At 36.0% G+C, this 22,050-nt stretch overlaps 1 protein-coding gene across 2 annotated transcripts in view; it reads left to right on the forward strand.

The window, feature by feature from the left end:
* PIK3C3 (phosphatidylinositol 3-kinase catalytic subunit type 3) overlaps positions 1-22,050 on the forward strand; it is a 130,135-nt gene that overhangs the window by 86,376 nt on the left and 21,709 nt on the right. For both annotated transcript variants that reach the window (XM_031658795.1, XM_031658796.1), the window contains 4 exons: positions 1,275-1,339; positions 4,300-4,384; positions 10,881-10,955; positions 18,856-19,024. In XM_031658795.1, coding sequence (XP_031514655.1) covers positions 1,275-1,339; positions 4,300-4,384; positions 10,881-10,955; positions 18,856-19,024 — 394 coding nt within the window. The remainder of the gene's footprint in view (positions 1-1,274; positions 1,340-4,299; positions 4,385-10,880; positions 10,956-18,855; positions 19,025-22,050) is intronic.

A 22,050-nucleotide genomic window follows, 5' to 3' on the forward strand; every position in this document is an offset into this window, starting at 1 on the left:
CTTTACGATCCTGCAAAAAATCATTTATTAGCTTTCATTTTCTCTTGGGACAAAGACCCCAAAAACCTTTACCTAGCTTCTAAGTGCTTGCATAGTGTGACACACCCTGTATCTATCTTTCAAGCCTCTTCTTTTTACCACTCTTCCCCTGCATCCTGGGCTTTAGCCATACTGGCTACTTTCTGTTTTATCTAATGCATTGTGCTCTAAGGCCTTCACATACACTGTGATCATTGTCTCGAACATTCTTGTCTCCATGGCCTACTAACTTTATTATCCTTGAAAACATGGCTCAAATGTCAGATGTCCTTCGATCCCTACTGTAAGTTAGGTGTCCTTACACTACTTCCTTTCATAGTACCCTTTATTCATAGTATTTACCCCAGTGAAGCTTGTAAGCTTTAAGATCCATGTAGGCAGCGTCAAGCATCTGTTTTTACTTACTTGGCAAATTTCTTCCGACATGGTCAAGAAACAATAAATACCTGTTAAGTGAATTAGTGCCAACTATTCTGTATTTATGATGCGAGAATAAATGAGATATTTCTTACTCTACAGGGGTATAGAATCTCCTAATTTGCATGCAAATTATTGTCCTGCAGGCTTACCAGAACCAGATCATCATAGTTTATGATCCTGAAATATTATTTTCTTTTTCCAACTTTTATTTTTTAAATATATCCATTGTTTTATGTTTCTTTTGTCTTCAGATTTATCAGACTGACTTTTTCTTCTTCTCCCACATACTGTCTGTCCCCTTTCCCTTTTGGTTTTTTTTGGTAGTTTAAGGGATTTACACATCTGTCATTACCAGGAAATGACAGAAGATGGAATATTAGACAAAAGGAGCCATTACATACAGTTTTACATGCAGCTTTTAGAATTAGGTGATTGTAATCCACAATTCTAGATTTCTTATGGTGATTTTAAATTTGGAATATTTTAACTGGTATATGTTGTAAATCTATAGAAAGAAGAAATTTTTGATGCTAGATTTAAGAAGCTTACTATTAGTTTTTATTCCTCATGTTTTATAATAGAAATCAGCCTAGAGAAACATACAGACTAAATCAGCTTAATTTTTTTTTAATGTTTTCTTATAGGTCGTATGGCATAAATGCCAGTACAAACTTAATATAGTGTACATAGATCTTTTTAAGTTGTTCAGATATGGAATGCATTTATTCACAGATGAAGATTATTCTTAGCAGAACCTTTATTTTTCTTTCTTAACCAGTAGCTATGCTTAATGCATTGCATACGTTTCTGTGTAGGCTTCATGCAGTTTATCCAGTCAGTTCCTGTGGCTGAAGTTCTTGATACAGAGGGAAGCATTCAGGTATGGTATCAATAAAGATTATGCAATTCGTGAATATATTCTTGTCATAAAAAATTCAGTCTTTATAACAGAGTTAAAAATGAAAGTCTTCTTTTATCATTTTTCTTTCAAGTTTTTTTCTTCCTTTATTCAGAAGTAAGCATGTTTGCAGTTGAAGATTCTTCCATTTGTTACCTGCAGATACTCAGTTCCTTGAACAATGCATGTGTGTCAAGGGATCAGGCATTAATTGGTGAACACAGCCTGACCAACATGTTGAAACCCCGTCTCTACTAAACTCACAAAAATCAGCTGGGCACAGTGGCACACACCTGTAGTCCCAGCTACTTGGGAGGCTGAGCCAGGAGAATTGCTTGAACCTGGGAGGTGGAGGCTGCAGTGAGCTGAGATCACATCATTGCACTCCAGCTTGGGTGACAGAGTGAGACTCTGTGTCAAAAAAAAGAAAAAAAAACAAAAAAAAAACAAAAAAAAAACCACCAGAGTTAATTGGTGAACAAATTAAAATTTGTTAACGTTTGTACTTGCATTATATTCCAAAGAATGGAAACGTTATAATTTATGTGATATTAATTGATGAAACTTTATTTCCAGTTTTTGTTACTCAGAACACTACCACAATGATATTGTTGCTCATCTGTCTTTTGTACAATTATCTAAGACCCCTGTCCTCTCCCTGCAACCTGTTGCTCCCCTTTAAATATGAGAAAAGGTCAGTGGTTCCTATGACAAAGTAATGAATATGTTTGGATTTTTTTTTTATTTTTTACCCTTTAAATACATGGATTAGTTCTTGTAACATCTTAATGGTTTTTGTTTTTTTTAAAATATAATTTTCCTGCCTCCCTATGTAAAAAAAAAAAAGGCATGTAATTAAAACAAAAATTGACACACCCGAGATGAAAGAAACAACATAGAAGGACTTGGCAGAAGATATTTGATACAACGTGTTTTTGTCTTTCCCTATTTAATTGTTCCATTTATTCAGTATGGGAGTCAGATTTGTAGAAAAGTATTACTCTGATTCTTTTGCAAAGCAAGTGCTTATTCTGTTCTTTGATTTTGGGGTACAGTTATGTGCAGTGGTTAAAAGCTCAGGCTTATGACATCAAACTGCCTGGGATTGAATTCCACCCATGTTACTTTCCAGCTCTGTAACCTTGAGTGAACTGGTTAACTCTTTCTGCAGAGAAGAGTTAACATGGTAGCCCTAAGGTTGCTGTCTTTAGAAAGGCCTGCTTGCCAGGAGATTGGTCACTGGCTTTCAGCATGTTCCCTTTGCTTCCTAATTGATAAGGGTGGTTCACTGTGCCTAGATTGTTCAAATAATATGCTTTATACTAAACAACCCGCTTTCCTTCTGGGAGTCTGGAACTTTATAGTTGCTTGACAGAGGTTGCCTGGGTGACCAGTTCCCGTTAGAACCTTGGGTTCTAAGTCTGATGGGCTTCCCTTATCAGAAACATTGCGCTCATGTTACTGCTTTTTATTTTTTATTTTTGGCTATTGGAAAAGAAGCTCACTGTGTCTCTTCACAGGACAGAGAGGGCTAGGATGCCTGTGTATGAATTTCTCCAGATTTTTTCTGTGTGTGTTTTCCATGTTGATTCTACTGTGTATCCTTTCTCTGTAACAAATCTTAGTCATGATACAGCTACATGTTTAGTCTGTAAGACCTTCTAGCAAGTCAAACCTGTCAGTGGTCCTGGGGACCCCTTTAACATACCCTTCAAGACACAGTTTTTGCATCTGTAACATTTCCGTAATAACCTATATTACACTAGGATTGTTCTGAAGAGGACATGAAGTGTACTTAAAGTTTTTAGCATGGGTCCTAATTGCCAACGTTGTTTCATAAAGTTTTTGATTACTTATGTTGTTTTGTGTAATTATGATTTTATAAAATGAAAACGGTGACAGTTTGTATACTGACTCTTGGCTGCACATCTGATCTGTGTAAGTCATTTACCTGGATCATAGATCACATTCGGCTTTACTTGATAATTAGAAGTTGTTTTTCAGTAATTAAAAGTTGTTTTCTGAAACTGTTTTTCTCCTTGTGTTTCTCCTTGCTACACATCTTCGCCAAAATCGTAGTGTTGCCAAACTTCAAATTCTTCGTATCCCATTTTGGTTTGTTTGCATTTTCCTGATTATGTGTAAGGTTGAACATATGAAAATTTATGTATAGGCCATTTGTTTCTTCCATGAAGTGCATGTTCGCATCTTCCTATGGCCTATGTTCCTGTTGTGTTGTTTATATTTTTTGTATAGATTTATAGGAATTTTTTAAATATATTCCAGATGCAAATCCTTTGTCGGAATACAGGGTATTCAAAATAGGTGAAAACATAGGATAAACTTTTTTTTTTTTTTTTGAGTCTCGCTCTGTTTCCTTGCTGGAGTGCAGTGGCATGATCTCGGCTCACTGCAACCTGTACCTCCCGGGTTCAAACAGTTCTCCTGCCTCAGCCTCTCAAGTAGCTGGGACTACAGGTGCCCACCACCACGCTGATTTTTTTATTATTAGTAGAGACTGGGTTTCACCCTGTTGGCCAGGATGGTCTCAATCTCTCGACCTTGTGATCTGCCCGCCTTGGCCTCCCAAAGTGCTGGGATTACAGGCGTGAGCCACTGCCTCTGGCCAGGATAAACTCATTTTCTAATAGTACGTTAATTGTATTTTCAGATAATATGCTCTGTGGTGGTTTTTTGTTTGTTTGTTTTTTGCCTCTAAATGTAAAAGAATAGGTGCAATTGGTAATCTGGGGTTGAGCGGGGGAGGGGTGCACTATACACAGTTTCCCCTAGTGGAAACTCTAGTGTATTTATTGTACTCTTACAATTCTTTTGTTCAGTCAGCGTTTCTCATACTATATTTTGATTAAGCTTTATACTAGACACTTGTTGGTCATTATTTATAGTTTCAAAACGCCTAATTTGTTTGTTTGTCTTTTCAGAACTTTTTTAGAAAATATGCACCAAGTGAGAATGGGCCAAATGGGATTAGTGCTGAGGTCATGGACACTTACGTTAAAAGCTGTGGTAAGTGTTTCAGGCTGTTACTTTCCATTGATCAAATAAAGAAGAGCAGGCCATCCTGATACTGCCATAATCATAAACATTTAGAACATGTTAATATTTAAATGCTCTGTAGGAAGAGTAAAAGATAAATGTTGATTGAAGTAGTCATTAATGCTTTGACATAATAGTAGTAACAAGATGTAAATTGTATTTAGTCTTCAGGGATATATCTTTGCAATCACTGAACTATTTTATAATTGCAATTTATCTCTTCCTGGAAGCTGTTAATTTTCCATTAGATTTTCTCCATTTTTGAATAACAGAAACTAAGTAGACCATGGGAAAAGTCTCAATCAGAAATAATTGTGCTTTAGATAAAGTTTAAGAGCTAAGATAATGGTGCTTCATTAAGAGGGTGCCCTCATGGTATTTTAGAGTCAGTTGTTATGGTCCATTCCTAGAAATAAGTAAGCAGTAGTAGTATTTCCTAAATATATATAGTAAGTGACATAGGGATTAATTTTTAGTCTTCAGGCGTTTATGCCTAACTTCATGAAGCTTATATTCTAGAGAAGTTTTTTTTTTTTTCATTTTCTTTTGTTTTTTCTTTTCTTTTCTTTCTCTTTCTTTCTTTTGCTTTTTTTCCTGGATACAGGGTCACATTCTTGTCACCCAGCCTGGCTAAAGTGCAGTGGTGCAATCACAGCTCACAGCAGCCTGGACCTCCCAGGCTCAGGTAATTCTTCCACCTCAGCCTGCCGAGTACCTGGGACTGTAGGAGGTGTGCACCACCATACCTGGCTGATTTTTTTTGCATTTTTCTAGAGACAGGGTTTTGGCATGTTGCCCAGACTGGTCTCAAACTCCTGGGCTCAAACGATCACCTGTTTTGGCCTCCCAAAGTACAGAGATTGCAGGCGTGAGCCACCATCCCCAGTGTGTTTATTTTTTTTATTTAAATGTTTTTTATAATTAGATTATTTAAGGGAGGATTGATAAAGGAATTGGCACTAGAGTTGAGCCCTGAATGGCATAGGGTATATGATATATTATAACTTATATAAGTGCTATATTTATGCTTATGTCCATATTTTTGCCTATACTTAAGCTGGGAGAGCAAGAAGAGAGCTTTCTAGTTAATTGTTATACTGTATTTAAACTTGCATGTTGTTTTCTAGTTTAAAAGTTGCTTTCCTATACATAGTATTTTTGTGTTTTTCACAACACCCCTGTGAAGTCACCTTCCAAATTATTTTGGATCTTATTCTGAAATTTATTGTTGATGATACATTTTTGTCTGAAAAACAGAAAGAAAATGAAGTTTGAGAATATGGAAATAAAATTGTGTTTGTATATATTACAATCCTTTATAGTTTTAATTCTTGTATTTACTCTAGGAATATAAATGTATGTTACATGTAACTGAATTTGCTCATAAACATGATTACATGCAGTATTTAAAGACTTAAAATCACTGAAGGTTTTGAGAGAAAATGTTTCCCCTTGTCCTCTTACTCTGTATTTCTCTCTCTCTTCCCTCCCTCCTTTCTTGTTTTCCTTCTTTCTTTTGAATGCCCCTTTTCTGTTCTGTTTTTCTCAGACCTTCAAGTCTATGTTTTCTGTGATCTAAAAAATTACATATCATCTAAAGGCTCAACTAGGCTGAACATCTAAGATGGATCATTCACACGATTGGCAGATTATACTGTCTTAGCTAGGCTTATAGTGAATCACCTACACATGACCTGTCCCTGGCTTGGGCCTCTCAGAGCTGGGTTCCAAGAGCAAATATTCAGACAGACAGGAAATGGAAAATACTGGTTTCTGAAGGCTGGGGCTGGGAAGTTGGTACTATATCACTTGTGTTATATTCTGTTGTTCAGAGCAGTCCTAGAGCCTTCCTGGATGTGAGGGGACAGAATATATATAGATCCAAGCTCTGGATGAAAAGGATGTCACAGAATTTGTGGCCATTTCCCTTAGTACCTTATTACATGAGGTGTTTTACATACCCCCAAATAATTATCTTTTACGTTTTTACTTGTAGCATAGTTATTGTAAACCTTTTAAAGTCATAAGTCTGTTTAATAAAGAAATACTTTTTCCACACAAAGTACATGCACATACACTTGCCCTGTCAATATTGACTAAAATTTGAAAATTCTGCTCATTTAGTAAAATTATCAGAATGGTATGTTACAGGTACGTGCTTAATGTCATACCACTGTGTCTTTTGTGTAATGGTCCATTTTTTCCCCAAGAGCTAATGAAAATATGACTGACTTTTTCATGGGGAAAGAATAGCAATTTAAATTATCTTACCTATTGGACAGTTAAATTCACATTACATCTTATTTCTCCCTTTTTTCCCAGCATTTCACCTGTGTTCATCCCTCAATAACTGATTTGATGGCAGCTCTTCTCTTCATCTAGAATAGCCTTCTGTTTCCTATATGGCTTCCTGTATGACAAAATAATCTGTGTGTAACTTCCATTTTAGAAAATAATGTTTTAAGGTTTTTGCAGGGTGTAAGAAAAAACAATTGATAATAGTTTTGGTGACATCTTTTCCAGATTAAAGTCTCAAGTCTGTATCATGCAGCTAAATGTGGGAATACTGTTTATTCTCACATACACACATATCTTTACTAAGTAAAGGGAAATAGGATCGGTGGTTTATTTGTCTTTATAATTTTCTTTAAGTCAAAGTTTTTTTTATAAAAACAATTTCAAGATGTTTTGCGTCTCACATGGAGTAAAAAAACTAACAATATTGTTTTAACAAGATTTTCTTGGACAGAAATAGTGTTTCCGTTATTGTGTAAAGAATAATTTTCCCTAAAAATTTTCTAGCAAATTTATTTCAGGTCATCTTAAATCATTCTGAGTATTTTCTTTTTTTTTTTTTTGAGATGGAGTCTCGCTCTGTCGCCCAGGCTGAAGTGCAGTGGCGCGATCTCGGCTCACTCCACCTCCTGGGTTCATGCCATTCTCCTGCCTCAGCCTCCCGAGTAGCTGGGACTACAGGTGCCCACCACCATGCCTGGCTAATTTTTTATATTTTTTTTTTTTTAGTAGAGACGGGGTTTTACCCTGTTAGCCAGGATGGTCTCCATCTGACTTTGTGATCCGCCCTCCTCGGCCTCCCAAAGTGCTGGGATTACAGGCGTGAGCCACCGCACCCAACCCAAATCATTCTGAGTATTAATTATCTCTTCAACATTTCTGAGGATTGTCCCATTCTTACCTCAAATGTTTTGTTGTTGTTTTTCAGGATGTAGCCTTGTTTGAAGTGCCCTGCTGAGTATTGACACTTTAAACTATTGAAGCACTCTAAATTTTCATCTTTACTATTAAATATGACCCTATGTTGATACATATATTTCACTTGACTAAACATATTTATCAGAATGACCATCCAACATATTTATGACCATAACCCAATGAGGCAGGGCAAAAGACCCTTATTCATTTTCCATTTCCATGTAACAATGAAATATCACTCTCAAATTTGATGATGAGTCGTTTATATAAATATTTTGCTTTATAATTAGAATTAAGCATAATTCATGTATATCTAGTTACATGAAAATTTTAGGTCAGAATTAACTGTTGCAACACGGGTGAATCAGTATTCTGTAGAGATAGCTAAACAACTTAATTAGTGACAAAAACCAATTGTACTTTATAATTTAAAAAAAAATGAGAATAGTGAGTAGGTCTGGATTGAACAACTCAGCTGCACAGATGTACAGTGATGTTATTTTTGAAAATTGCAGGAGTTTCTCTTGTCTTCATATGCACGTTATCAGTAGTTTAGTACCCTTGAGTAGCAGCTAGATTTCTAAGAATCACATATTAGAGAACCTAAGTGTACTAAGTTCTCGTGTGTTCTCAGGGTACTCTACTGAGTTTCTCTTTAGGGATATCTAATTTAATATCCCTCAGTAAGTCACTTAGTTATTTTTCAATGGGGAGTCTTTAGTCAGTTTTGAAGTTGTATGTATTGTGGCAGTTTTAGAGCAGTGCTACTTAAAGTGTGATATGTGGACCCACAGTATTGGGTTTACCTGGGAACTTGTTTGTATTACAGAATCCTGGGCCTTGCCCTGATTCTGTGATCAGAATCTGCATTCTAACAGGATTTTCAGGTGATTCTTATGTTCATTAATACACTCGAGTTTAGAGAAGACTTCTCAACCTTTGGTGTGCATAGTAATTTTTGAAAGCTTGTTACAATGGAATTGTGGCTGCTGCCACTAGAAATTCTGATTCAGTAGGACTGAGGTAAGATTGAAGAATTTACATATTTAATAAGCTTTCGGGTGATAGTGATACTGCCAGTCTGTGGGATCATATTTCGTGTAGCAATGCTCTAGATCAAGGGTCAGTAAGACTTTTCCCTAAAGCTTTGCAGGTAGTATTTTAGGCTTTTCTTTTTTCTTTTTTTCTTTTTTTTTTTTTTTGAGATGGAGTCTCGCTCTGTCGCCCAGGCTGGAGTGCAGTGGCCGGATCTCAGCTCACTGCAAGCTCCGCCTCCCGGGTTTACGCCATTCTCCTGCCTCAGCCTCCCGAGTAGCTGGGACTACAGGCGCCCGCCACCTCGCCTGGCTAGTTTTTTGTATTTTTTAGTAGAGACGGGGTTTCACTGGGTTAGCCAGGATGGTCTCGATCTGCTGACCTCGTGATCCGCCCGTCTCGGCCTCCCAAAGTGCTGGGATTACAGGCTTGAGCCACCACGCACTTTTCAAGTCAGATGATCTGTGTGACCGTTCAACCCTGCCATTGTAATGCTCAAGCCAGTATGTAAATGAATGAGTAAGACTGTGTTCAAATAAACTTTACAAAAACTGAAGGGAGCCAGATTTGGTCAACAAGCTGTAGTTTTTTCTCCCTTCATCTAGATACCCTTTAAGTCCTCCTCAGTGGACCACTAAATGTTATCATTGCATTCCGCTGCAGTTAACATAATGTACCTATAGTGACTTAATCATAAGAGTTTATTTTCTCTTTTGTGACAAAACTAGTTGTAAGAGGTTGCTGTTGTTCCAACTATTTAAGGTGGTTAGGGCAAGGTGAAGGCTCTGTGATTCTCTTGCCCTTTTCCTTACGGTCTCAAAATAACTGCTGCAACTACCGTCATCGTGTCGCAATCTAGACAGGAAGGAGAAGAGGCCTGAGGGCTAACCTCCTAGTTGAGTCAGCCCTTTGCTTACTGCATACCTGATGTAAATGACGAGTTGATGGGTGCTGACGAGTTGATGGGTGCAGCACACCAACATGGCACAAGTATACATATGTAACAAACCTGCACGTTACGCACATGTACCCTAGAACTTAAAGTATAATAATAATAATCAATAAATTAAAAAAAAAAAAACCTCTCCATGCATCTACATTTGCTTACATTTCATTGGACACAAATTCCAGCCCAGTGACTTTGGACAATACCATTAATTCTTGGAACCTGAAGTTTTTCATTTGAAGAATGGTTATCATACTTAACTGGTATCATTAAAAGGGTTAGAAATGATGAATATGATATGCCTAGCTAAGAGCCTAGCCTTCAGTACATTGTAACTGTGATTATTATTAATACATTTTTCCAATAATGATACATTGCTTAAGTTGCTTTTGGACTTCTGGAATGGCCTTCAGAACCTGAGTCAAATGAACCGTATTATTTATTGAATTTGAGCAAGGTTATAAGTTCATTAGCAGGTCGTCCCATCTTGTTTTTACACATGGGCTATAGTTTTATATGTGTACAAGTTGTATTTATTGTCAGGCTATTAATGGTAGAAATAAACATAGTTAAAAAAAAAAAAAAAACCTCCATAAAGGTGCTATTTGCTAAATTCTGTGTAAGTAGTTTCAATAAATGCTAAATTTTCAGACTTTTTTTTAAAAGAAAAAGAAAACAGAATACAGCTAGAGCCAATGCCTCTGCCTTTAGTCTTGATCATATAATTTTTCTTAATGCTTTAGAAGATTATTGCGTGAACTTCATAAGTGTCTTTACCACTCAAATGAATGCATTTGGTTTTCTATCTGCTTCCATGTCAAGATTATTTTTCCACAGACTTAAAAAAAATTTAACCCTGCATTTACTTATGTTATCTTATAGATAACATGGTTATGAGTTATGAGATAATTGACAGTTGACTTTATTATGTGTATTTCTGTAGATACTTCTTTTTTGATGTCACCTTTAACTGTGTCCAATTTGATATTAGAATTGCTAGGCCCATGTTATAATTAAGGTCTCCTTAACCTAACTTAAGTTTTGATGCAAGTGACTTTTGTAATTTCACAGAATTCTGCAAGATTTTCTGTTTTAAATAGTATTTTAAGTTTCAAGTGACAGATATAAAGATTGCATATTTGAGAATTTAGGTGAGAAACCAGAGACATTAGAAAACAATTGATAATAAAGTTGCACAAACTGCTTTTATATTCAGTAGAATGTATAACCTGGTTTGCATTTGTTTTCACATTTTTTTAACTGTTATTGCAGCTGGATATTGCGTGATCACGTATATACTTGGAGTTGGAGACAGGCACCTGGATAACCTTTTGCTAACGAAAACAGGTAACAATTAATGGCTACCAGTAGACATACATTGTATTTGCCCATGGTTTTTACCCCGAATCTATTTACTAACAAGATAAATTCTGGCCGGGCGCAGTGGCTCACGCCTGTAATCCCAGCACTTTGGGAGGCCAAGGTGTGCAGATCACCTGAGGTTGGGAGTTCGAGACCAGCCTGACCAACGTCGAGAAACCCCATCTCTACTAAACATATAAAATTATCCGGGCGTGCTGCACATGCCTGTAATCCCAGCTACTCTGGAGGCTAGGACAGGAGAATTGCTTGAACCTGGAAGGCGGAGGTTGCAGTGAGCTGAGGTCGTACCATTGCACTCCAGCCTGGGCAACAAGAGCAAAACTCCATCTGGAAAAAAAAAAAGAGTTACATAAGTGAAGATATATCAGTGAGTCTTAAAAATTCCTTTAAATGTTACCTTGGAAGAACATTTAGGGATAGTCCTTTCCCTTGTAAGAATTGCTTTAGTAATAATCCTACAGATGGTCATTTTGCACACACTGCTATACTGGAAATGCCTCTTTTTATGGAAAGCCCATAATGGATACAAGCAGCTTAGTCTCTTACTGTATAGCTCTAGTTAGATTGTTAAAATGTCCTTTCTCTTACAAAGTGTGCTTAATTCACTTTAATATCTACTTTTAATTATTTGCTTTTCCCCTTGGGGTTCTGTGGGATAATCATTCTCAGCGCCCTTTGTCCTGACAACTCTTTAGCCCTATGTGTTTATCTTTATGCAGACAGCTTCCAAACTCACAGCTTTTTACCTCAGTCCGTTTCATTACCTTCAAATTGAAATATCGAACTGCTTACTTGAAATTGTCATTATATATGGCCAGTTGTAAAAGTTTATCCTTTCCTCTACTACCTACCTAAAACCTGCTTCTCACCTCATTTTCCCGTTTCAATAGATAGCAACATCACCTACACAGTTGTTCAAGCTCTAGACCTCAAAGTCATTCTTAATATGTCTTTTGGCCTCATCTCATATACTGAACCTATTAACAAATCTTGTCTACTCCTCAACTCCAAAATAGATCATGAAGTTACCTACTGTCTCTTCATTTTTACTACTTTCACCCCACTTGAAGCAACCAATACATGTTGCCTAAACAATTTGAATGAAATCTGAACTCTTTACTGGGGCCTTGTGGCTTGTCCAGGCAGGCTTTTGTCTGAATGTCAAACCACTCCTGCCTCAGACAAGAGCCTTTGTTATTTTCTCTTTCTGGAAAGTTCTTTATTCAGATCTTTGCAGGGCTGACTTAAGTTGAAATTCTAATGGCATAACTTTAGAGAAGCCCTTTCTAACTCTTTGATCTGTAATAACATATCTGCCTCTTCCTCCAATGCTCTCTACTTATTACTGTTTTGTTTATAGCACTTATCACTAGCTGAAGTTACCTTTTTTGTTTAATTCAACAACTATTGAACACCTAGTAGATGCTGGGAATACCAAAGTTAACAGAACAGACAGAAATCCTTGCTCTCCTAGAGCTTGTTGAGTTCTTATCATTGTCTTCTCCCATTTAGGATGCAAGTTCCATGAGAGCAGGAACCTTTGTCCATTGGGGTTACCCCATGCCTCCGGACCTTGAACAACACCTAGCTAAGGTGTTCAATAAGTCAGTGTTGAATTAATGATGAATAAATACTTGTGTTCTTCCATGATCCTTTTTCTTTTCTGGCCTAAATCAAGTTTCTTCAGCCTTCTGCAGAAAACAGATGTTTACATTGCTCTTTAAATTGGTCTCTCAAAACATTTTCTGTTTTGTTTGTATTTCTCCAAATTGTGATAATAATTTAACATAATACATCAAGAATAGTCTAATTATTAATATAATGACCCTATTAATTTATGTAATTTGGAATGTCATATATTCAGTTTTTAATTATTACATATGGAAGATCATCTGATAGAACTTGCATGTGTGATGTCGTGTCTGTGTCAAAGCCAGTCAATCTCCTTAATAACCAAGACCAAAAGAATATAATCCCATTTTCATGGAGATTCTTGGCTGATTTGCTAATTTAGCAGAGGATATTTATAAATAAACATTATGGTGTGTTTGGAGAGAGCTGTAATTTGAAAGTTTCATGTGTTATTTTCACTAGCTCTTTTTATTGGTGGAATCTTTTAACCACAAGAATTAAGCAACAAAAATGATTCCATTTGTTTCTATATTGTAATCATTTACAACTACAATGAAATTCTTTAATATAAAAAGTAATATTACATCTGTAATATTATATTCAAAAATTCTACTTGGTTTTTTTTTTTTGGAAATTGATAAACAGTGTAAAACTTTTTCTCTTGGACTTTGAAAAGTGCCCTCATGTATATGTATGTATGTGTGTGCGTGTGCGTGTTTTAATGGGGGTATGTACGAGTAAAACCAGAAGGAAGAGTCTACGTAATATACTTTTTTGGCCCAGGTCTCAGTTACTTGTTTAATGGAAATTGAATTAAATCTTAGAAACAGAAGCTTTAAGCTTTTGTTAACAGTTTTCCACTAGAGGGTGCTCCAAATTTGCTTTTTAGAAATCAAAACTTTAGCCTAAAATGTGCATAAATAAGATGCACCTTTTTTTTCCTGTTAAAACAGCAGTTCATTTTTTCTTAACTGCTCTGTAATTCTTTCATCCAGTTACGTTATGCAGTTAGCATTTTAAATCTTTGTTACTAAGATACATGTTTTCAAATTTTTAGTTTTGGTTTGGATGAAATTAGATTCTATAAGGAGAGACTGAGTATGTCAAGACAAATAGAAGTATAATGCTTTCCTCAACTTCTCACAATTTAAAATATTTTTTTAAAATTTTGTCTCTCTAGTCATTTTTACTGAGAGTCTGTATTTCAAAGCGGTTTTAAGTTACATTTCATACATGTTGTAAATAGACTTTGTATAGTTCAAAGTTAATTTTGAATGTGCCTCATTGCAGGAAATATATTCCAATGTTGTTAGTTTAAAAATGCCTCAACTATCATGAAGATTTGTCCATTATATATTTTGAGTTTATTATGCCTTCAAATTGAAAACTTTGGGTTCTCTTATGTAACTGTCCAATCTTTCAATGGCTGATGGAGCATTTTTTGATAATCAAGTCACATTTCTCTTTTTCTGCAAAACATAATACCTTTGTTTTCTGTTCTCATTTGCCAGCACGAGCAGGTTTAGAGTCTAAGATTCCGCTTTAGATTAAAGTGGTTTTGAATTGTAATCAGACTTCCACTGTATCATCTGTGTCTAGTTTTTTGGTATGGGGGATGGAGCAGAAGAAGGAGACATGCAGATTTCATTTCACTGATATTTTTGGGGGACTTACCCCAGACAAACTATTCCACCCTGTAAATATAGATTAAATAGAAAATGATCCAGCTAAGAACTCTGGGCGTGTGAAAGAAAATGATTCACTGCATATAGAGAACGTCAAAATCTATACAAGAGTAATGTTCTGAAATGCAAAATATTCATCGCAATTATGGATTTCCCAGACTTTTTTTTTTGGCCCATGCTTTGTTTTTGAATACTTTGAACTTGGTTGATGTTTACTCAGCTTGTGCAGCAGAGGGCGCTGTGTATCCACCATAAATGTAAAAGTGTAGAGTCAGTGTATTGTCATGTGATTAATAATAACGCTGTTTTCTTGAAACAAATATGGGGTGAGTGATATTTTATTAGTACATTACTATCGAATTCTTATTACTATAGAATTCTTTGGACAAGAAATTACAAAGCTAGACTGTGATGTGGGGTTGAAAAATAATAGATCCCCCCCCCCCCCCCCCCAGAGTTATTGTCCTTAGGAGAAGCTTTAAAAACCTTACTTAGGGCAATCAGTTGTGGCAGGATTCAAATGAAACGTAGTTTGAGTTTATCCCAGCTCTTTGGAGAAAGGTTAATTGTTTTGTTTTTGTTTTTGAGAGTTTGAGGAAAGAGGGAGAGGCAGTATAACTGAAAAATATGTTCATTGCTTATGGTATACTTTTTAATACAATCAGTATTTGAAATTCATTTGTAAATGACTGAAAAACCTTCACAAACGTAAACAGGGAACTGCTATCTGTACTAAATGGAAAGATCATTTTGAGTCCTAAGGATGGCTCTCCTGATCTTGAGTTGCCATTTGTGAGAGAGGTAGTAGCTTTTTTGTCTGCCTTCCCACTTTAAAGTAATACGCTTTGAACCTTTTGTCAGAGAGCTCAAAGTAAAGAAAAATGGTTATTCTTGTTGTTATCTTAATTGGACATTTTCTTTCAGTATAGCTCCTGTAATACAGCGTTCTCTAGAGGGACAGAACTAATGGAATATGTGTGTGTGTGTGTGTGTGTATATATATAAAGGGGAATTTCTTAAGTATTAACTCACACGTTCACAAGGTCCCACGATAGGCCATCTGCAGGCTGAGGAGCAAGGAGAGCCAGTCTGAGTCCCAAAACTGAAGAACTTGGAGCCTGATGTTCGAGGGCAGGAAGCATACAGCGTGAGAGAAAGATGTAGGCTGGGAGGCTAGGCCAGTCTCTCTTTTCACATTTTTCTGTCTGCCTATATCCTAGCTGTGCTGGCAGCTGATTAGTTTGTGCCCATCTAGAGTAAAGGTCTACCTTCCCCAGCCCACTGACTCAAATATTAATCTCCTTTGGCAACACCCTCACAGACACACCCAGGATCAATACTTTGTATCCTTCAATCCAGTCAAGTTGACACTCAGTATTAACATCACAACTTCTATCCTGATTTTCTGTATTTAATTTTATGTGAAATTGATTATTTTTTAGACCAAGAAACAGTCTTTCATAGTGGGTAATTTGTTCGGCTCTAAAGGCAAATTTTGCATTTATTTTGCCCCTCACACATTGGGTGATTTTGGATAAGTTACATAATATACCAGTAACTCAGTCTCTTCTTCTGAATCTGTAAATAATAACAGAACCGCTCTCCTAGTGGTGCTGTGAGTTTTGAAAGAGATAAGTAGACTTTTGCTTGGTATTGAGCACATACTACACATTCCTTAAGGGCTATTAGGTTTTGTTTGCTTGTTTCTTTTACCACCGTGAGATGAATAATGCCTTTTTTTTTTTTTTTTTAACTTATGTGGTTGTTATTTGGACTCATGCTATTAGAGAGAAGAAAATAGTTAATATATTTCAAAAATTTCTTTTTCCCACTTTCTGTAATTTGGGTATTTGACTCCTCCAAATCTCATGTTCAAACTTCATCCCCAGTGTTGGAGATGGGATCAAATGGGAAGTGTTTGGGTCATGGGGGTGGATTCTTCATGAATGGCCTGGCACTGTGCTGGAGGTAATGAGTGAGCTCTTCTGTTACTTCCATTGAGAGCTGGTTGTTAAAAAAGAGCTTGGCACCTCCCCTCTCATGCTACTATGTGATCTCAGCACATGCCAGCTTCTCTTTGCCTTTATAGATTATTGATCTTTGATACTGAAAACTCTTATTGAAAAATATTGCATCATTGTGCTTTTAACTGAGTGAAAACTGCTAGTATATTGTAAGGGTTTAAGTAATAAGTATTGGGAACAGTGAGTGGGAGTATAGATATCGGGAACCTTTTTAATTCTGAAAATACAGGTTTTGCTATAAGAATAAATTGCTGTTTGTTACCTTCTTTTATTTCTAGGTGTAGCAGTAGGGCAGTAGGAAAGATACAACATTCACATAAGACAAAAGGCATTTTAATGGAAAAAAATGGTAAATAAATGTCAGGTTATATAAAAAAAATTGAAGAGTAGGAAATTCACTGGAGTAGCGTGTCAGGGAAGATTTTTTGAAGTTGGGAATTATGTGGAATCTTTAAAAAATAGAGTTTGGATTATAAGGAACAGCAGAAGAAAGTCAAGTATAAGGGGGAAGAGTAAGAAGAGGTATGAAAAACAGAATGAATACAGTTTTGACATTGGACACGTTTAATTATTAAACAAAATAGAAATTTAAAATAAACTTTACCATTAAATACTGTCAAAGAGAATAGTTTATATTCTCTTTAATCCAAGAATTACAAATGCCTTGAACTACAATTTTAGAAATAAGTTCATGTTATTTATGCAAATAACAGGAAAATTTAATTAGCACCTCTTACTCCCTGTGTTTTGCAAGTTGGAGACAAAAGGAGGTTAACCAGTTTATTTTATGTATACTTTATTTCTTGACTTTTTAAAGTGGTACATTTGAAAAAGATCATACTCTTTGAACTTCTTAAACATTTTTTTAAATTTCATTATGTGTATTTTTTGAACCTTTACAAATTTCGTTTTCAGATATTAACTTTAAAAAGAAACCATTCCCTTCAGTATCTATGAAGATGAGTTTTCTTAAAACATTACATTAATAGGCTTTTTTGGAAAATACATGGCTATTTAACTTGTAAAGCATAATAATGGTTTCATTGTTAGATACTGAATCTTCTACGCCTTTTAATTAAGTAGTAATCCTGTTCTTTGAGAGTGTTCTGACAAGAAGGATAGAAATACACTCTTCATTTGTAAACAGTGATACATAGCCAATATTGGAATTCCAGTACTTCCTGTAATGAAATGAAGAAAACTAGGATAGGTTTCCTATTAAAAGCATGGAGCCCTTTAAATAAACCATGTGTGATGGCAGTTTTGTATCAAACATTGACCAGATTGGTCATCTGTTCAAGTGTACTGGTAACAAAGTATTATTTAAATAATTAAATAAAACTAAGGAAAATTTATCTACATCTGTAATATTGTGAGCTTCTTATTTCTTTACCTCTTATGGGGCAGAATAGTGTGTGTCCAACAAGGTAAAAGATAAATGAAAACTTCAAAATGAGAATAAAGTACCAAAAGAATTGCTTAGCTTAGTTGAGCAGAGGACACATACTTAGTTGAAGGTGGTAAAATGGTTAACAGAAATTGATCCTGGACTTTTCATCAGATGTGGAAAACTGAAATCATAAGATACTCCCCTTGAACCTTAAGAGACTATAGGGATGTTGCTTTTCCAGTGGGTACTGAAGTTATCAAATTCACTTTTGTGAAACTGGTTCCTCATATTTGTTGAATTATGGACTTTATTTGGGAATCTGGTGAAGTGTATTGATCTCCCCGCAAAATCAGTTTCATTGTACTTAGAGACCATCGAAGCCCGTTTTGGGATTCCGAAAGAGTGGTTTTTCAGTCATAAATCATTCAGTGATTTCTTTTAATGGAAATGAAACCCCCCCGTGTTGACATTTTATGATCTTAAATATGTATAACATGAAACCTCATAATTGTGCTTACTCTTATATACTGTACAATGAAAACAGATTTATAAATCTATGTTATAGATTAGTAAAGTTTAACAACATTAAAATGATAGGTGATATATTATTACAACTGAATTGCTATTTATGCTAAGAATATGGTTTTTTAAATTTTTCCTTTCTAAAATTTTTTTTTTGAGTAATGATAAATTAGCAGAAGGATTCATATCAGGAATAAAGAAATGATTTTCCGTTATATGAAGGACACTGTGCTTAAACTTTAGCACAAAAAATTTGCTACAAGATTCCAATTTCTGCTGATACCTTAAAATGTTATCCAGGCTCTAACCGTCTTTGATTCTGAAGACTTATAAATAGGATTTAACATAGGTTACCATTACTTTGACACGATTTTAGGCATCATTTTGTCTGAATGAATGAGTTAAAATGAGTTAATTATGTTTCCAAGGCCACTCTCAAACTTGCAGTTAGAAATATCGAAGAATTTAATAGGCTTCATCTTGAACTAATATTCTTTATGAAGAGACATCTTGAACTAACATTCTTTATGAAGAGACAATTGTGTGACATATCCCCTACCAATTTCTTTAAGATAATTCTGGTAACAAATGAGTTTCTTGTCAACATCCAGGCAAACTCTTCCACATAGACTTTGGATATATTTTGGGTCGGGATCCGAAGCCTCTTCCTCCACCAATGAAGCTGAATAAAGAAATGGTAGAAGGAATGGGGGGCACACAGAGTGAGCAGTACCAAGAGTTCCGTAAACAGTGTTACACGGCTTTCCTCCACCTGCGAAGGTAAGTTGATTTGCTTGGCACAGAGAATTTGGGTAAATTTATTTTATTTTATAGAACAAGAGAAGGAGTTGTTTAAATGTATGCATTCTGTAGCATTGATCACTTTATCAAAATGACAAAGGCAACAGTATTTCCTGTCTTATATTTAATACCAATTTTGATAGACTGTCAAATATCAAAGGAAAAAGACATAAACTTTTTCGCTTTCCCACTATCTCATTATTGTATCCCACCAGGCAGGAAGCTGGCGTCACATAAGATGAAGCAAACATGGAGGCTTCCAACTCAGTGGGTTGATGTCACTTTATTTAATAAAGTGTACTTTGATAGTACTGAGATAGAGAAAAGGTTAAGAAACTTCATACCATTCGGATCTGCCTGAAGACAGTCCCACAGTAGTACAGTCACCTCCTGGGTTCTCTTCCTTCTCTCTAGCTGACTTCCTATTTCTTTATCAAAGAATGTAGGATATAACTTCTTTAGAGTGATATTAGTTCAATCATTTTTATTCTTTAGCTTCCTTAGTTTTGGGTACTTTTCAGGAATATTGAAAAGTTTGCTCAATGATTGAAGCAAATGTTAAATATGATTTTTATCTCTTTTTAACACATCATCAGTCATTCTGCTACCAAAAAAATGTTTTTTCTCCATCCTTTTTTCTTCAACGCCACTATATCTGTGCCTCCTTCTTCCTAATTTACTTAGGACTGACTATCATATGTCATCAGGAAGGAAAATAAAAGTCATGTTTGATAAATTCAGGATATGGCTCTGATGATTATTGGTCAAAAATGACAGGATCATTTGACTGTAATGTTGTTTTCAGCCCAGCTATGCAAAATGACTTTTTCTTAGTCCAGCAGAAAATCCCAGTCCAGGAAACATATATACATGCTCTTCCAGGTGAAAATATAACTAATAGATAGCAAGTTGCCAGTGCATGTGGGTTCTGTCTCCTTTGTCTTCATAACCTTTGTAACCTCGATTACTCATACAGTGTTTAGTACATAGGCACTCATTGTATGTTTATTCATTGAGAACTCTTCGTATTTGTATGAGAACCCTCAGAATTCCTGCTTCTGGTCTAGTGTGAGGCCATGTTCCCGGTTGATGTTGATGTGCTGGTCCTAAAAAGACTGGTTTTCTTATAGTAGTCGGGTTTCATTTATGCAATGACTAGGTCTTCGTTGTAAACTCAGTTTTTTCCACGTATCACAAACCCTGTAACAGGCGTTTTACAAATGGCCGTGTTATTTATCCTTTGGGTGGCAGAATGGCTCAGTTTTACCCTCCAGAAATGCTAAAAGAATAATGAGAAAATCAGTGCTCTTTAGATTTGTTTGGTGATGCAGAAGCACTTTCAGAGAGATGAGAGTGCCATTTCATATCTGGGATTTTTAATTTAAAATAGTCAAAGCCCGTAGAAAACTAAGTCAAACCATGGATATCTCAGGGAGGTGGCAGACAAGATGGTAAGGAATGATAACTAGAGAAATGTCAAAGGTGCTCTATCTTATTGAAAGCAGAAGGAAAACAATGTGCTTTATAAACTGTCATTGGTAGAGGATTAGTAGCAATTCAATAGAATGAGAAAACAGGCAGGTTTTTAATGGAGAGCCAAGGTTGACTTCCTCGCTACAAAGAAAAGCCACAGAGAGATTACATAATTTTATGCAAAGTTTTAATGAAAACTGTGTAACTTTTAAAAATTTCCCTGTCCTTCACTTTATATTATCTGGACCCAAATTGTTTGATCAATTTTTTTGTTTGTTTGTTATTTTGAGACAGGTTGTCACTCTCTCACCCAGGTTGGAGTGCAGTGGCATGACCATGGTTCACTGCAGTCTTGACTTCCTGGGCTCAGATGACCCTTCCACCTCAGCCTTGCAGGTAGCTGGAACTACAGGTGTATGCCACCATGCCCAGCTAATTTTTTGTGTTTTTTTGTAGAGACGGGGTGGGGTCTTGCTATGTTGCCCAGGCTGGTCTTGAACTCCTGGATTCAAGCTATCTGCCCACCTTGGCCTCTCAAAGTGCTGGGATTATAGGAATAAACCCACCACACCTGGCCAACATTTATTTTTTAATGTTGTATTTTAGAGTATGTTTTAGTTGGTTTTAAAAAATGCCTTCAAGGATGTAAGAATTAACCTGATAATTGTTTGGAGCTAAGGTTATCAGTACTTTTATTAGGCTTTATAGGTATGACCAGCCCTGTTATTTTATAGTTTTTCTTGATAATGGATCAGTTTCTTCACAAAGAAACTACTGAATAACATCGTACCACATAAGCAGAGTAGGCCATTTTGAACTTAGTTATAAATGGTTGCAAAATAAATTATCATCTCTTATTAATCAGTACATATTGTCTTTCTCCCAACCCACACTTATGCCAAACACCATTTTTAGACACTGATGTTACAAAGATGTTCTTTCTACATTTTTTGGTAAAGATTTTCAACAGTGAAATAAGGAATGCATTTAACCCGCTGGGCATGGTGACTCACTCCTGTAATCCAAGCACTTAGGGAGGCTGAGGTGGGTGGATCACTTGAGGCCAGGAGTTCGAGACCAGCCTGGCCAACATGGTGAAACCCTGTCTCTACTAAAAAAGAAAATACAGAAATTCACCGGGCGTAGTGGTGCACGCCTGTAATCCCAGCTAGTAGGGAGGCTGAGGTATGAGAGTCGCTTAAACCCGAGAGACAGAGGTTGCAGTGAGCCAAAATCACACCACTGAACTCCAGCCTGGACAATAGAACAAGACTCTGTCTCGGGAAAAAAAGAAAAAAAAAAAAAGAAATGCATTTAACTGTATCAAGTAAGGTTCTCATATTGTCTAAGAGATGTTTGCCTAGTCACGAAACATCAGTGACTTTATTGGTCACAAACATCATTAACGACATTGCTTCCCCTCTTTGAAGTAGTACACTTATTAAATGACATTTTCACAGGAACTCTGATTTTTGTGTCATGGAAAATAGAATGTAGAGGAAATTGACCTTTGAAATACTATAAGAACCTCA

Source organism: Papio anubis, chromosome 19 (genome assembly GCF_008728515.1).
Source record: "Papio anubis isolate 15944 chromosome 19, Panubis1.0, whole genome shotgun sequence".
In the NCBI taxonomy this organism is placed as follows: Eukaryota; Metazoa; Chordata; class Mammalia; order Primates; family Cercopithecidae; genus Papio; species Papio anubis.